Source organism: Scyliorhinus canicula, chromosome 19 (assembly GCF_902713615.1).
Source record: "Scyliorhinus canicula chromosome 19, sScyCan1.1, whole genome shotgun sequence".
NCBI lineage: Eukaryota > Metazoa > Chordata > Chondrichthyes > Carcharhiniformes > Scyliorhinidae > Scyliorhinus > Scyliorhinus canicula.
Genome location: NC_052164.1, coordinates 57845350 through 57860126, shown reverse-complemented (window position 1 = coordinate 57860126; position 14777 = coordinate 57845350). Strand labels below are relative to the sequence as shown.

Genomic DNA, 14777 nt, shown 5'->3' with positions numbered 1-14777 from the left:
CAGACTCGATGGGCCGAATGGCCTCCTTCTGCACTGTAAATTCTATGGAAACTCAACACCATCCAGGAAAAAGCAGGCCGCTTGATTGGCGGCCCATCCACCACCTTTACCATTCACGCCCTCCATGACTCATACATAGTGGAAGCAGTGTGCGCCGTTCGCAAGATGCGCTGCAGCAACTCATCAAAGATCCTTCCAAACCCACAACCTCAACCACCCAGAAGGATAAGAGCAGCAAGTGCTCGTGAACATAACCACCTGCGAGCTCCCTTCCAAGTCATACACAATCCTGACTCGGAACTATAATTGCTGTTCCTTTACTGTCACTGGGTTTAAATCCTTGATTTCCCTTCCTAACAGCACTGCCGGTATACCTGCACCAGACAGACTGGGCTTGTACTCACTGGAGTTCAAGAGTTCAGCTCACTGACATCTTCGCCAGGGTAATTTGGGATGCGCAAGAAAGAAATGTTGGCTCTATTAGCAAAAAACATATTCTATGAGACACAAATAATCCTCTCAATTTGCCGCACCTCCATTTTTGATATTGGGAAATTTTACTCCCTATTCCAATATCCATATCTCACATATATTACAATAAAGTACAGGGTAATAATGACTCTTGGGTAAAACTTTAAGACTTTATAAGCCCAGTTTCCATTATTAGCACCACATCACATTCCCACACTGCTATTTGTGCTTGTCGCTCACTAGTCCTATTTACCATACTTTGTTTACATACATGCATTCTAAACCTGTCTTTGTATTCCTCTTAGTCCTTTCTTATTGTTACAACCTGCTGAGGAACGGTTGAATGGCTCCTTCGTTTTGCAACTCCTCATTTGACCACAATAATTTTTGTTTTAAATGGATATAATTGCTCATTCAGCAGGTGTTTTACTGTTTTACAGTGATCATAAAAAGACAATCTTGAGTTCAAAAAAAATTGTTTTAATTGTTCTTAACCCAATCTAATTACAATGAATAAAAATGTTTAATAATAAATAACAAAGTTCACACACATACAAATGGATAGGAAACAGAGAATGGGAATAAATGGGTCCTTTTCAGAGTGGCACGCAGTGACTAGTGGGATAGCAGAGGGTTCAGTGCTGGGACCCAGCTGTTCACAATACACATTAATTATTTGGAAGAAGGAATTGCATGCAATATCTCCAGATTTGCAGACAACACAAAGCTGGGTGGCAGTGTATGCTGTGAAGAGGATGCAAAGAGGCTGCAGGGTGACTTGGACAGGCTGGCTGAGTGGGCAAATACTTGGCAAACACAATATAATGTGGGTAAATGTGAAATTATTCACTTCGGCTGCAAAAACAGGAAGGCAGATTATTATCGGAATGGTGGCAGTTTAGGAAAAAGGAAAGTGCAACAAGACCTGGGTAACATGGTGGTAGAGTCGTTAAAGGTTGGCCTGCAGGTACAGCAGGTGGGGAGAAAAGCTAATGGCATGCTGGCCTTCATAGCGAGAGGATTTGAGTTTAGGAGTGGGAATATCTGGCTGCAGTTATACAGGGCCTTGGTGAGGCAACAGTTTTGGTCTCCTAGTTTGAGGAAGGACATTCTTGCTATTGAGGGTGTCCAGCGAAGGTTCACCTGACTAATTCGCAGGATGGCAGGACGAACATATGAATAAAGACTGGATCGACTGGACTTGTACTCACTGGAGTTTAGAAGAATGAGGGGATCTCATAGAAACATATAAAATCCTGATAGGACTGGACAGGCTAGATGCGGGAAGAAAATTCCTGACGTTGAGGAAATGAAATGAAATGAAAATCGCTTATTGTCACAAGTAGACTTCAAATGAAGTTACTGTGAAAAGCCCCTAGTCGCCACATTCCGGCGCCTGTTCGGGGAACTGTGCTGCTGGCCTGCCTTGGTCTGCTTTCAAAGCCAGCTATTTAGCCCTGTGCTAAACCAGCCCCTTGAAGTCCAGAACTCGGGGTCACAGCATAAGAATAAGGGTACACCATTCAGGACCGAGATGTTCTTACCTCTTCTCTCAGAAGTTGTGGAATTCTCTACTACAGAAAGCTGTTGGGGCCAGTTCATTAGATGTATCCAAGAGGGAGCTTGATGTGGCCCTTGCGGCTAAAGGGATCAAGGGGTATGGAGAGAAAGCGGGAGTGGGATACTGAATTTGTATGATCAGCAATGATCATATTGAATGGTGGTGCAGGCTCAAAGAGTCTCAAAGGCCTACTCCTGCATCTATTTTCTATGTTTTCTATTACAGAGTAGTGAGCTTAGAAATTAAACAGGCATAGGGTTCTTGAACGTTCGTGACATTGCTGGGTTCAGACTGATTTAAGAGTTTTGCTGCTTTTGGCATTGAGGCAGTTTTAAGTTGTAGGCGTACAATTTATCTGTTCTTCCACAGAGAGCAACGGTGGGTTGCATTCTACTTAAATCTCTGTCTGTAGCATCTGGATAGTCCAAATCAGCAACCTAGGGTAAATAGGGAGAGCAAGAGAAGCAGACACATTCACGGTCTTGTACCTTCACCATCTCAGTTGCGTGTTCTGTTCTGCAGAGAAAACAGGTGCTTAAGCACACAAAGGGTTGACTTGTTATATGACCTTCTCTCTCCAATTGCCCACTGACCCAAATATGGTCATGGTTGATGTATTACAGTTACATTAATTAGAATATAGCTGGCAATTCCTCTCAGTCAGTGTCCAAGTGATTATATCGAATGGTCTGCCTCCACATAGTTGAGTACCCAGGTGATTGTCTGGATGCTCGGCTAATGACAGAGGAGATGGTTCCCATTCATCTCTTCTAAGGCAATTGTTCCTTGTGCAGCTCTGGAGTCAGATTGCCTTCAATTCAACAGTTTTGAAATACAGATAGTTCGATGATGCAAATGTGCAGCTATCTTTGACTGTGATCACAATTTTAAAACAAAAACAAATCAATAGGTATATTTGAGCCAGTATATTCAAAAATCCTTGGCCAGTTTAGCCCAGTTGGCTAGACAGATGGTTTGTGATGCAGAGCGAGGCCAACAGCGCAGGTTCAATTCCTGTATTGCTGACCCTCAGGTTGAACCAACACCAGTCAGCTCTTCTCCTCAAAGGAAAAGGCAGCTTATGGTCATCTGGGACTATGGCGACTTTACTTCAAAAATCATTTTCTGATATAAAATTTCACAATGCCTCCACACCACTTGGGATGAGATGTTCAATGTCAGCATTTTTTTTACAAGGTTGTTCCAAAAAAACCCCCGAGATACATATGCATATTTAAACACTTATTTGCAAATACATCAAAGTCTGTGGCTCTGTTCTGTACAGCTTGGAACCGGCTTCCAATTATCAACAGGTTTTGGGATGATATGGTGCTGAGTTAAAGCATCAGAAATCGCATTGGTTTTCACTGCAATGTCGATTTTCTTTAGTAGATACGTTGAAGAAGCAGTCTCCATCAAAATAGCCTTGCATAATGAGTTTGGAATCTCTCCACAAACGTTAAGCGGTTGTGAACTTCATAGACTGCGGTTTCGCTATATCCATTTTAGGTATGGTGTTCGAGAGGTCCCAGAGCTTTCGTTTCGACAGTGGAGTAGCTTCTTCGGTGTCTGGTCAATTTTTTTGAGAAATACCCAACTGGTCTCTTGATGCCTGATTGATCATCTTGAAGCAGGACGTCAGCCACCCCAAAGTCAAGAGCATACATATTGGTGTGACTCAGCCTTTGATTTTTCCTACAGTTGGGGATGTCAATGAAACAGTTCACCTTGCCAATCCTCTTTACGATGCTGAACTAAACTTGGCTTTCAATAGTTCACCCTATATTGAGAGTAGAGGTTGAACATTCTAGCCTTGATAGTTTTCTGGGAGGTTTTAAAGTGATCCTGAGCCACAGCATAGCCTCTTAGGAAACACGGATGTAAATTGGGGTGGGGGACAGCAGCGTCATATCAGTATGCCTTGATCTTTGTATTCAGGGTTTGGTGGTACTGTTCCAAAGTCCCTTGTGAATGGGGTTGGCAGACTGAGAACTGTGTTTCGCCCAGAATACTCACTACTGGATATTAAATTCATGCCCTGATCCAACTGGATCTCAGTAAGCACTCTAATGGATGAAGTATTCAATTAGCCCATCTGAGAGGAACTGCCTCTGGAACTTTTTTAAAAAAAAACCAAATCAAATGAAAGTTTTCATACAGTATATTAAAAAGTAATTTCTTGATATGGTTTCACAACATGATCAAATGTGATATGGTTTCGCTCTGTGGAACAATGTCACTCTCACTCCTATATGCTTTGTTTCGATTTGTATATATGCTGATTTGATTTGATTTATTATTGTCACATGTATTAGTATACAGTGAAAAGTATTGTTTGTTGCATGCTGTACAAACAATGCATACCGTACATAGAGAAGAAAGGAGAGACTGCAGAATATAATGTTACAGTTAGTTTTAGAAGCATAGAACGAGAGTAAAAGATTGAATTAGAGGGTATGCTGGGCACAGCTTGCAAGAAGTCGCCTCGCTCCGGCGCCATCTTTCTTTCATATTCCACCTCCCTGGTGTCCACCTCCCTGCCAATTTAGTTTAAACCCTCCCCAAATACAGCAGTGAACCTGGCTGCAAAGACACTGGCTCCAGTTCTGTGGAGGTGAAGCAATCGCTTTTAAATAGGTGTATCTTGCCCTCGAACTGGACTCAATGCCCCAAGAATCTGAAGCCCTTCCTCAAGCACCATGCCCCAAAACCATGCATTGATCCTCCCTATCTTCCTACTTTGACTCTCATTGGAAAAGAATTGTGAGTATTCCAGACTATTGCCTTTAAAGTTTAGGGGCCTCACGGTAGCATGGTGGTTAGCATCAATGCTTCACAGCTCCAGGGTCCCAGGTTCGATTCCCGGCTGGGTCACTGTCTGTGTGGAGTCTGCACGTCCTCCCCGTGTGTGCGTGGGTTTCCTCCGGGTGCTCCGGTTTCCTCCCACAGTCCAAAGATGTGCGGGTTAGGTGGATTGGCCATGCTAAAATTGCCCGTAGTGTAAGGTTAATGGGGGGATTGTTGGGTTACGGGTATACGGGTTACGTGGGTTTAAGTAGGGTGATCATTGCTCGGCACAACATCGAGGGCCGAAGGGCCTGTTCTGTGCTGTACTGTTCTATGTTCTATGTTCTAAAGTTCTACTTTTTAAACTTTCGCCCTAGCTCCTGAAAGTCTCACTGCAGGACTTCAATACCCACTCTGCCTATTTCATTGATATCAACGTGTGCATCAACTTCAGGTCACTCCCTACCCCCTGCAAAATGTTCTTCATTTGTTCCCTGGTGTCCTTTATCTGGGTATGAAGGAGGCAGCACACCACATTGGACACAAGAAGCTCCCCTCTGTTCCCACAAACTATGGAAATGCAAATGAGAGGTGGACAAAGAGGAATGTGGACTCAAGGAAGGAGAGGGTGGCCTGGAGTAAGTTATCGAGACAAGAAGGGGAAAGTCCATGGAAGGATTTTAGGCTGGGGGATTAGAAGCAAATGGAGGAGTGTGAGGGGATGATGTTCAAGTGAGGCAGTGCAGGATAGTGTAGCTTACATGGGGTGAAGGAATGAAAACTATCAGAAAAGTATTGGAATATTGAGTCTGGAAGTGACTAAGACACACACATGGGTTTCAGTTAAAAATAGCCTGAAGTCATTGGCTTACTGAAGCAAGAACAAAGTGCTGATCTTTGTGATGGAGCAGATACTGGGTTAGAAATTCAGCTCACGTTTCATCAGGGCACTAGGGTCACAAAGAAAGTGGATAATTTGAGCAGACACCCTCTTGCAACCCAATAATTACATACCGTGTATTCTTTTTACCTTGAGTTCCTGTTTCGGCTCGATATGTTTGATAGTGGTGAAATAGAGGTTCTTGCCATACTGGTACACCACAAGGTTCTGTTCCAAGTGGTTCTGTGCTTGCCGTACAAACATCATCCAGTTGCAAAAGTTCTCATCAGAAAGATCAAACCACAGATCCCCTGGTTTATCCTCATCCTTACAATCCTCCCATCCTACTCCCATAGAAATCTGTTGAGAAGAAAACAAACTTTCATTTACATAATGCCTCATCATTACTGACGTTTTAAAGTGCTTCACACAATGAAGTTTTTTCAACGGCTGCTTTTGGCAACGCAGCAGCTATTTAGCTCCAGCAATATTTTACAAAGATCAATCTCACAAATGACTGATTAATCTATTTATGCATTCATACAAGTTGCTTTGTGGAAGCTAAACTCAACCAAAACTTGATCAAGTTTCTAATACGGATAAAAGCCTCATGTGTTTTGAGGAAACAATGTTGACAAGGGTGTTGGTTAAATTCCTTCTTGTCCGAACAATGCCACAAAATCTGGAACACAGTCAGAATGAGAACTGCACAAGTCAGCTGATGCCCCCAGCACGGAACTTACACCCACAACCTTCTGAACCAGATTCCATTGCTCCCAACTGAATCAACAAGAGATCCAAATAAATCCTAAACTGAAAACCATGATTTTGCATCCAAAACTTGGTCACCGAAAAGAAACTCACCACAATCCTGCCCAACAAAGATAGATTCAGAACAACGGATCTACCACTCTGCAACTATTGTAACAAAAAGGTATTGATCTTCATTGGTTTTACAGAAAACGTGTTGTAGCAACACAGACACATGATGCACTGCAGCAGCTGAATACACCCAAACAAACCTCTTTCCATTACTGGTCAACAGCAATCTTAGCCCCCTTTCCCCAAGAGACAACATTTCAAAGACATGTTTACATTTTTTCGGACTGGGTGACAGTTGGTCAAGGACTTCTCTCTCAATGTTGTGGTCTGGATCAGGCTGCTGTTTGCAAGATGAAAAGTATTTGGGTACTATCAACCCAGTTGGCACTGATCCTGAACTGTTCTTAATTCAGACAATGATTCAACAATCTTAGCTCAGAAAAGCCACAAGAAAGCCAGTATAAAAAGAAAGAGTTATCACACCACTAAGTGGAGAATACATTTGAGTTTGATTGGTGAATCATTGTCTGAATTAAGAACAGTTCAGGATCATTGCCAACTGGGTTGATAGTACCCAAATACTTTCCATCTTGCAAACAGCAGTCTGATCCAGACCACAACATTGAGAGAGAAGTCCTTGACCAACTGTCACCCAGTCCGAAAAAATGTAAACATGTCTTTGAAATGTTCAAATCACAAACACCAAAAGTCTTCATTGCGCTGAGCATCAAGATTCATAAGAAAGCACCTCCTGGTGCTCGGATGTGGCGACCCTGGCGACCTACTGTTCCGCAGACCTGGAATACCTGACCGAGAAGTGCCGCCCGTACTACCTTCCATGCGAGTTCACTTCAGCCATTATCACAACGGTCTACATCCCACCCCAGGCAGAAGTGAAGAAAGCGCTGGATGAATTGTACACAGTTATAACTAACAATGAAACAGAGCACAGGGAGATCTTGTTCATCATGGCCGAAGACTTCAACAAGGCTAACTTCAAGTGTGTACTGCCAAAATTCCACCAACACATCTCCTGACCCACAAGGGGCGATAACACTCTCGACAACTGCTACAGAATATTCAAGGGTGCCTCCCGATCCATCAACCGACCGCACTTCGGAAAATTGGATTGAAGATGGTACTCCTTCTCCCGGCACACAAGCAGAAACTGAACTGGGAGAATTTGGTTAAGGTCATGCAGTGCTGGTCCGAGGCAACAGAAGAGCTCCAACGTGACGGCTTGGAGTCAGTGGGCTGATGCAGAGGTATGGACTTACCGACCAACCTAAACGGGTATGGGACCACCGTCACAGACTATCAGGAAATGTGTAGGCGATTGTATGCCAAAGAAAGTAGTACGTATGTCCCCCAACCGGAAACCGTGGCTTAATCGGGAGCTTGACTCCCTACGGAAGGACAGATAGAACATAGAAGAGTACAGCACAGAACATGCCCTTCGGCCCTCGATGTTGTGCCAAGCAATGATCACCCTACTCAAACCCACGTATCTACCCTATACCCGTAACCCAACAACCCCCCCCTAACCTTACTTTTTAGGACACTTTGGGCAATTTAGCATGGCCAATCCACCTAACCCGCACATCTTTAGACTGTGGGAGGAAACCGGAGCACCCGGAGAAAACCCACGCGCACACGGGGAGGGCGTGCAGACTCCGCACAGACAGTGACCCAGCCGGGAATCGAACCTGGGACCCTGGAGCTGTGAAGCATTTATGCTAACCACCATGCTACCGTGCTGCCCCTGAGGTGTTCAAATCAGGTGACCCTGACCTATACAAGAAATCCAGGTATGACCTCCGCAAAGTCATCAGGGATGCCAAAAGACAATATCAGACCAAGCTAGAGTCACAGACTAGCGTTACAGACTTTCTGCGGCTGTGGCAAGGCCGAAACAACATAACGGGGTGCAAAGCGAAGCCCGACAGAATCTCCGGCAGCAGCGCACCCCTCCCAATTAACTCAATGCAAACTATGCTCGGCTCGAGCAGGAAACCATCAAACTATGGTTGACTACCCCGGGCACAGCCATACCCATCGTCACAGCTTCCGATGTCAGATCGGCCTTCTTGAAAGTGAACCATTGGAAGGTGAAGGGTCTGGATGGAGTCCCTAGACGTGCACTCAGATCCTGCGCGGAGCAGCTGGCAGATGTGTTCGCGGACATCTTCAACCTGTCCCTACTCTGCTCCGAGGTCCCCACCTGCTTCAAGAAGACCATCATCATATCGGTGCCAGGCAGCACGGTGGCTCAGTGGGTTAGCCCTGTTGCCTCACGGCGCTGAGGTCCCAGGTTCGATCCTGGCTCTGGGTCACTGTCTGTGTGGAGTTTGCACATTCTCCCCGTGTTTGCGTGGGTTTCGTCCCCACAACCCAAAGATGTGCAGGATAGGTGAATTGGCCACGCTAAATTGCCCCTTAATTGGAAAAAATGAATTGAGTACACTAAATTAAAAAAAAAAAATTTTTAGAACCAGGCAACGTGCCTCAATGACTATCGTCCGGTGGCCTTGACATCGATCGCAATTAAATGTTTTGGAGAGGTTGGTCATGAGGCATATCAACTCCATACTCCCAGAATATCTAGATCCACTTCAATTTGCATACCGCTGCAACCGGTCCAAAGCAGATGCCATTTCCCTGACCCGACACTCATCCCTGGAGCATCTCGACAATAAGGACTCCTATTTATTGACTGCAACTCCACCCTCAACACCATAATCCCAGCCAAGATCATATCAAAGCTCCAAAACTTAGGACTTGGCTCCACACTCTGCAACTGGATCCTCCATATTCTGACCCATAGACCACAATCAGTAAGGATAAAAAACAACACCCCCTCCATGATAGTCCTTAATACTGAGGCCCGCAAGGCTGCGTACTTAGCCCCCTACTATATTCCCTATACACACACACGTGTATGGCAAAATTTGGCTCCAATTCCATCTACAGGTGTGCTGACGAGACATCCGTAGTGGGCAAGATCTCGAACCACGATGAGTAAGAATACAGGAGGAAGATAGAGAACCCAGCGGAGTGGTGCAGCGACAACAATCTCTCCCTCAAAACCAGCAAAACTAAAGAGCTGATCATTGACTTCAGGAACATAGGCCGAACGATGTTGTGCCGAACTAGTCTGAAACAAAGATCAAATCAACCTACACCCTACAGTCCAAAGATGTGCGGGTTAGGTGCATTGGCCATGCTAAATTGCCCGTAGTGTCCTAATTAAGGTTAAGGGGGAGGTTGTTGGGGTACGGGTATAGGGTGGATACGTGAGTTTGAGTAGGGTGATCATGGCTCGGCACAACATTGAGGGCCGAAGGGCCTGTTCTGTGCTGTACTGTTCTATGTTCTATGTTCTACACCCTATCATTCTAGTGCACTCCATATGCCTATCCAATAACTGCTTGAAAGTTCCTAAAGTGTCCAACGCCACTACCATAGCTGGAAGTGTGTTCCACGCCCCAACCACTCTCTGAGTAAAGAACCTACCTCTGACATCCCCCCTATATCTTCCACCATGAACCTTATAGTTATGCCCCCTTGTAACAGCTACATCCACCTGAGGAAAAAGTCACTGAACGGCCACTCTATCTATCCCTCTTATCATCTTTTACACCTCAATTAAGTCACCTCTCATCCTCCTCCACTCCAAAGAGAAAAGCCCCAGTTCTCTCAAACTTTCCTCATAAGACCTACCCTCCAATCCAGGCAGCATCCTGGTAATTCTCCTTTGCAACTTTCCAATGCTTCCACATCCTTCCTATAATGATGTGACCAGAACTGCACACAATACTCCAAATGTGGTCGAGCCAAGGTCCTATACAGTTGCAGCATAACCTCATGGCTCTTGAACTCAATCCCCCTGTTAATAAATGCTAACCATCCTTTCTTCAAGGCGCTATCCACTTGGGTGGCAACTTTCAGAGATCTATGGACACGAACTCCGAGATCTCTCTGCTCCTCCACATTCTTCAGAACCCTGCCGTTGACCCTGTAATCCGCATTCAAATTTGTCCTACCAAAATGAATCACCTCCCACTTATCAGGGTTAAACTCCGTCTGCCACTTTTCAGCCCAGCTCTGCATCCTATCAATGTCTCTTTGCAGCCTACAACAGCCCTCCACCTCATCCACTACTCCACCAATCTTGGTGTCATCAGCAAATTTACTAACCCAACCTTCAACTCCATCACCCAAGTCATTGATAAAAATCACAAATACCAGACGACCCAGGACTGATCCCTGTGGTACACCGCTGGTGACTGGGCTCCAGGTTGAAAATTTACCATCTACCACCACCTTTTACGTGATAGCCTTCTATGTGATAGCCAGTTACTGATCCAATTGGCCAAATTTACCTCTATGCTATCTTTCTTTCCCTCCTTACTTTCTTCATGAGCCAACCATGGGGTACCTTATCAAACGCCTTATTAAAATCCATGTATACGACATCAACTGCTCTACCTTCATCTATGTACTTAGTTACCGCTTCAAAGAATATAAACAAATCAGTGCTGACTATCCTGGATTAAGCTGAATCTTTCTAAATGATCATAAATCCTATCCCTCAGGACCCTTTCCAATAATTTACCGATGACCGAAGTGAGACTAACCGGCCTATAATTCCCAGGGTTATACCTATTCCCTTTCTTGAACAAGGGGACAACATTCACCTCTCTCCAGTCTTCTGGCACTATTCCTGTAGACAGTAACGACATAAAGATCAAAGCCAAAGGCTCTGCGATCTCATCCCTCGCCTCCCAAAGAATCTTAGGATATACCCCATCAGGCCCAGGGGACGTATCTACCCTCAGGCTTCTCAAAATTTCTAACACATCTTCCTTCTGAATATCTACCTCCTCCAGCCTACCAGCCTGTATCGTGCTACCTGCCTCAACAACATGGCCCCTCTCCTTTGTGAAGAAAAGTATTTATTTAGGGCCTCTCCTATACCTTCAGACTCCATGCACACGTTGCCACTACTGTCCTTGACCGGCCCTAACTTCACCTTCATCATTCTTTTATTCCTCACTTAAGTGTAAAAAGCCTTGGGGTTTTCCTTGATCCTACCCGCCAAGGATTTTCATGCCCCCTCCTCACTCTCCTAAGCCCTTTCTTGAGCTCCTTTCTAGCTATCTTGTATCGCTCAAGTGCCCGACTGAACCTTGTTTTCTCATCCTGACATAAGCCCCCTACTTCCTCTTGACAATACATTCAACCTCTTTTGAAAACCATGGTTCCCTCACTCGACCATTTCCTCCGTGCCAGACAGGAACATACATATCAAGGACACGCCTTATTTGTCCTTGAACAAGCTCCACATTTCAATTCTGCCTATCCCTGACAGTTCCTGTTCCAATCTTATGCTCCCCAATTCTTGCCTAATCACATCATAATTACCCTTCCCCCAGTTCTGTTCTTTTCTAGACAGATACATGAACGGGCGGGGAACAGAGGGAAGTAGATCCTTGGAAAATAGGCGACAGGTTTAGATAAAGGATCTGGATCGGCGCAGGCTGGGAGTTCCGAACGGCCTGTTCCTGTGCGGCAATTGTCTTTGTTCTTTGTAGTTATAAACCTTGCCATATGTTCCTATCCCTCTCCATTGCTGTAGTGAAAGTCACTGAATTGTGGTCACAATCTCCAAAGTGGGGCAGCACGGTAGCATTGTGGATAGCACAATTGCTTCACAGCTCCAGGGTCCCAGGTTCGATTCTGGCTTGGGTCACTGTCTGTGCGGAGTCTGCACATCCTCCCCGTGTGTGTGTGGGTTTCCTCCGGGTGCTCCGGTTTCCTCCCACAGTCCAAAGATGTGCAGGTTAGGTGGATTGACCATGATAAATTGCCCTTAGTGTCCAAAATTGCCCTTAGTGTTGGGTGGGGTTAGGGTGGGGGTGTTGACCTTGGGTAGGGTGCTCTTTCCAAGAGCCGGTGCAGACTCGATGGGCTGAATGGCCTCCTTCTGCACTGTAAATTCTATGAAAGTGCTCTCCCACAACCAAATCTAACACTTGGCCCGGTTCATTACCCAGTACCAAATCCAATGTGGCCCTGCCTCTTGTCGGTCTATCCACATATTGTGTGAGGAAACCCTCCTGCACACACTGGATAAAAACAGCCCCATCCAAACTTTTTGAATTATAGTGGCTCCAATCAATATCTGGAAAGTTAAAGCCATCCATGACAACTACCCTGTGACTACCGCACCTATCCAAAATCTGCATTGCAATCTTTTCCTCCAAATCTCTGTTACTGTTTGGGGGCCTATAGAAAACTTCTAACAAAGTGACCGCTCCTTTCCTATTTCTAACTTCAGCCCACACTACCTCATCAGACAGATCCTCCTCAAATTGCCTTTCTGCAGCCATTATACTAGCCTTGATTAACAATGCTACTCCTCCACCTCTTTTACCACCTTCCCAAATCTTACTGAAACATCTAAACCCCGGAATCTCCAACAATCATTCCTGCCCCTGTTCTATCCACGTCTCCGTAATGGCCACAACATCGTAGTCCCAGGTACAAATCCATGCTTCAAGCTCACCAACCTTATTCCTGATGCTTCTCGCATTGAAGTAGACACACTTCAAACCACCTTCATGCCTGCAGGTCCACTCTTGTGACCTTGGTACCTTCCTCAGTACTGCACCACCCTCAACTTCGTGAACTCCAGCAACGTTATCTCCTGGACTACAAATCAGTTTCCCATCCCCCAGCCAAATTAGTTTAAACCCACCCGAAGAGCTGGAGCAAATTTCCCTCCCAGGATATTCGTGCCCCTTTGTTTGTAGAGGTCCCACTGTCCCCAGAATGTGCTCCAATTATCCAAGTAACTGAAACCCTCCCTCCTACACCACCCCTGTAGCCACGTGTTTAACTGCACTCTCTCTCTGTTCCTCACCTCGCTAACACGTGGCACTGGCAGCAAACCAGAGATGACAACTCGGTCTGTCCTGGCTCTCAGTTTCCACCCTAGCCCCCGAATTCCTGTTTTACATCCCCGTCCCTTTTCCTACCTGTGTCGTTCGTACCGATGTGCACCACGACTTGTGGCTGCTCCCCCTTCCCCTTGAGGATCCTGAAAACACGATCAGAGACATCACAGACCTTGGCACCCGGGAGGCAACACATCAACCGTGAGCCTCTATCGTTGCCACAGAACCGTCTATCTGTACCTCTAACAATAGAGTCTCCAATATCTAATGCTCTCCTGCTCTCCCCCCCTTCCCTTCTCAGACTCAGGAACAGACTCAGTGCCAGAGACCTGGTCACCGTGGCTTACCTCTGGTAGGTGTCCCCCCCCCCAACAGTATCCAAAACGGTATACCTGTTATTGAGGGCAACAACCGCAGGGAATCCCTGCATTGACTGCTTCTTCCCCCTCCTTTTAAACGTCACCCAGCTACCTTCATTCTTAGGAGTAACTACATCCCTGTAGCTTCTATCTATAACTGACTCTGCCTCCCGAATGATCATCCAGCTCCACGAAGCAAAGTATTGTCCATACCCGTCTGCATCAACGGGCTAGGGTGGAGATGGTTGACAGGTTCAAATTCCTAGGGGTGCACATCACCAAAAATATGTCCTGGTCCACCCACATTGACGCTACGACCAAGAAAGCATAACAATGCCTATACTTCCTCGGGAAACTAAGGAAATTTGGAGCATCCACATTGACAGGTGCACCATCGAAAGCATCCTATCTGGCTGCATCACAGCGTGGTATGGCAACTGCTCGGCCCAAGATCATAGGAAACTATAGAGAGTCGTGAACACCACCCAGTCCATCACACGAACCTGCCTCCCATCCACTAACTGTCTTCACCTCCCGCTGCCTTGGGAAAGCGGGCAGCATAATCAAAGACCCCTCCCACCTGGCTTACTCACTCTTCCAACTTCTTCCATCGGGCAGGAGATACAAAAGTCGGAGAACACGCACAAACAGACTCCCAAACAGCTTCTTTCCCACTGTCACCAGACTCCTAAACAACCCTCTAATGGACTGATCTGATGTCTTCACATATCTTCTCTACCAAGTAGTACTACACCCGTGCCTGAATCTATGTATTTACATTGTGTATTTTATGTTTGCCTGATTATGTATTTTCATTTCATGTACGGAATGATCAGTCTGAGCTGCACGCAGAACAATACTTTTGACAATACATGTGACAATAAACAAATCCAAATCCAAAAGAGAAATGCAAAAGGGAAACCTTTCCTATCTTCAAC

At 45.6% G+C, this 14777-nt stretch overlaps 1 protein-coding gene across 6 annotated transcripts in view; it reads right to left on the bottom strand.

Annotated features, from left to right (window-relative positions):
- The window catches only part of prdm10 (PR domain containing 10), a 317111-nt gene that overhangs the window by 194518 nt on the left and 107816 nt on the right, over window positions 1-14777 (bottom strand). For all 6 annotated transcript variants that reach the window (XM_038778556.1, XM_038778562.1, XM_038778560.1 and 3 more), the window contains one exon: window positions 5850-6059. In XM_038778556.1, the coding sequence (XP_038634484.1) occupies window positions 5850-6059 (210 nt within the window). The remainder of the gene's footprint in view (window positions 1-5849; window positions 6060-14777) is intronic.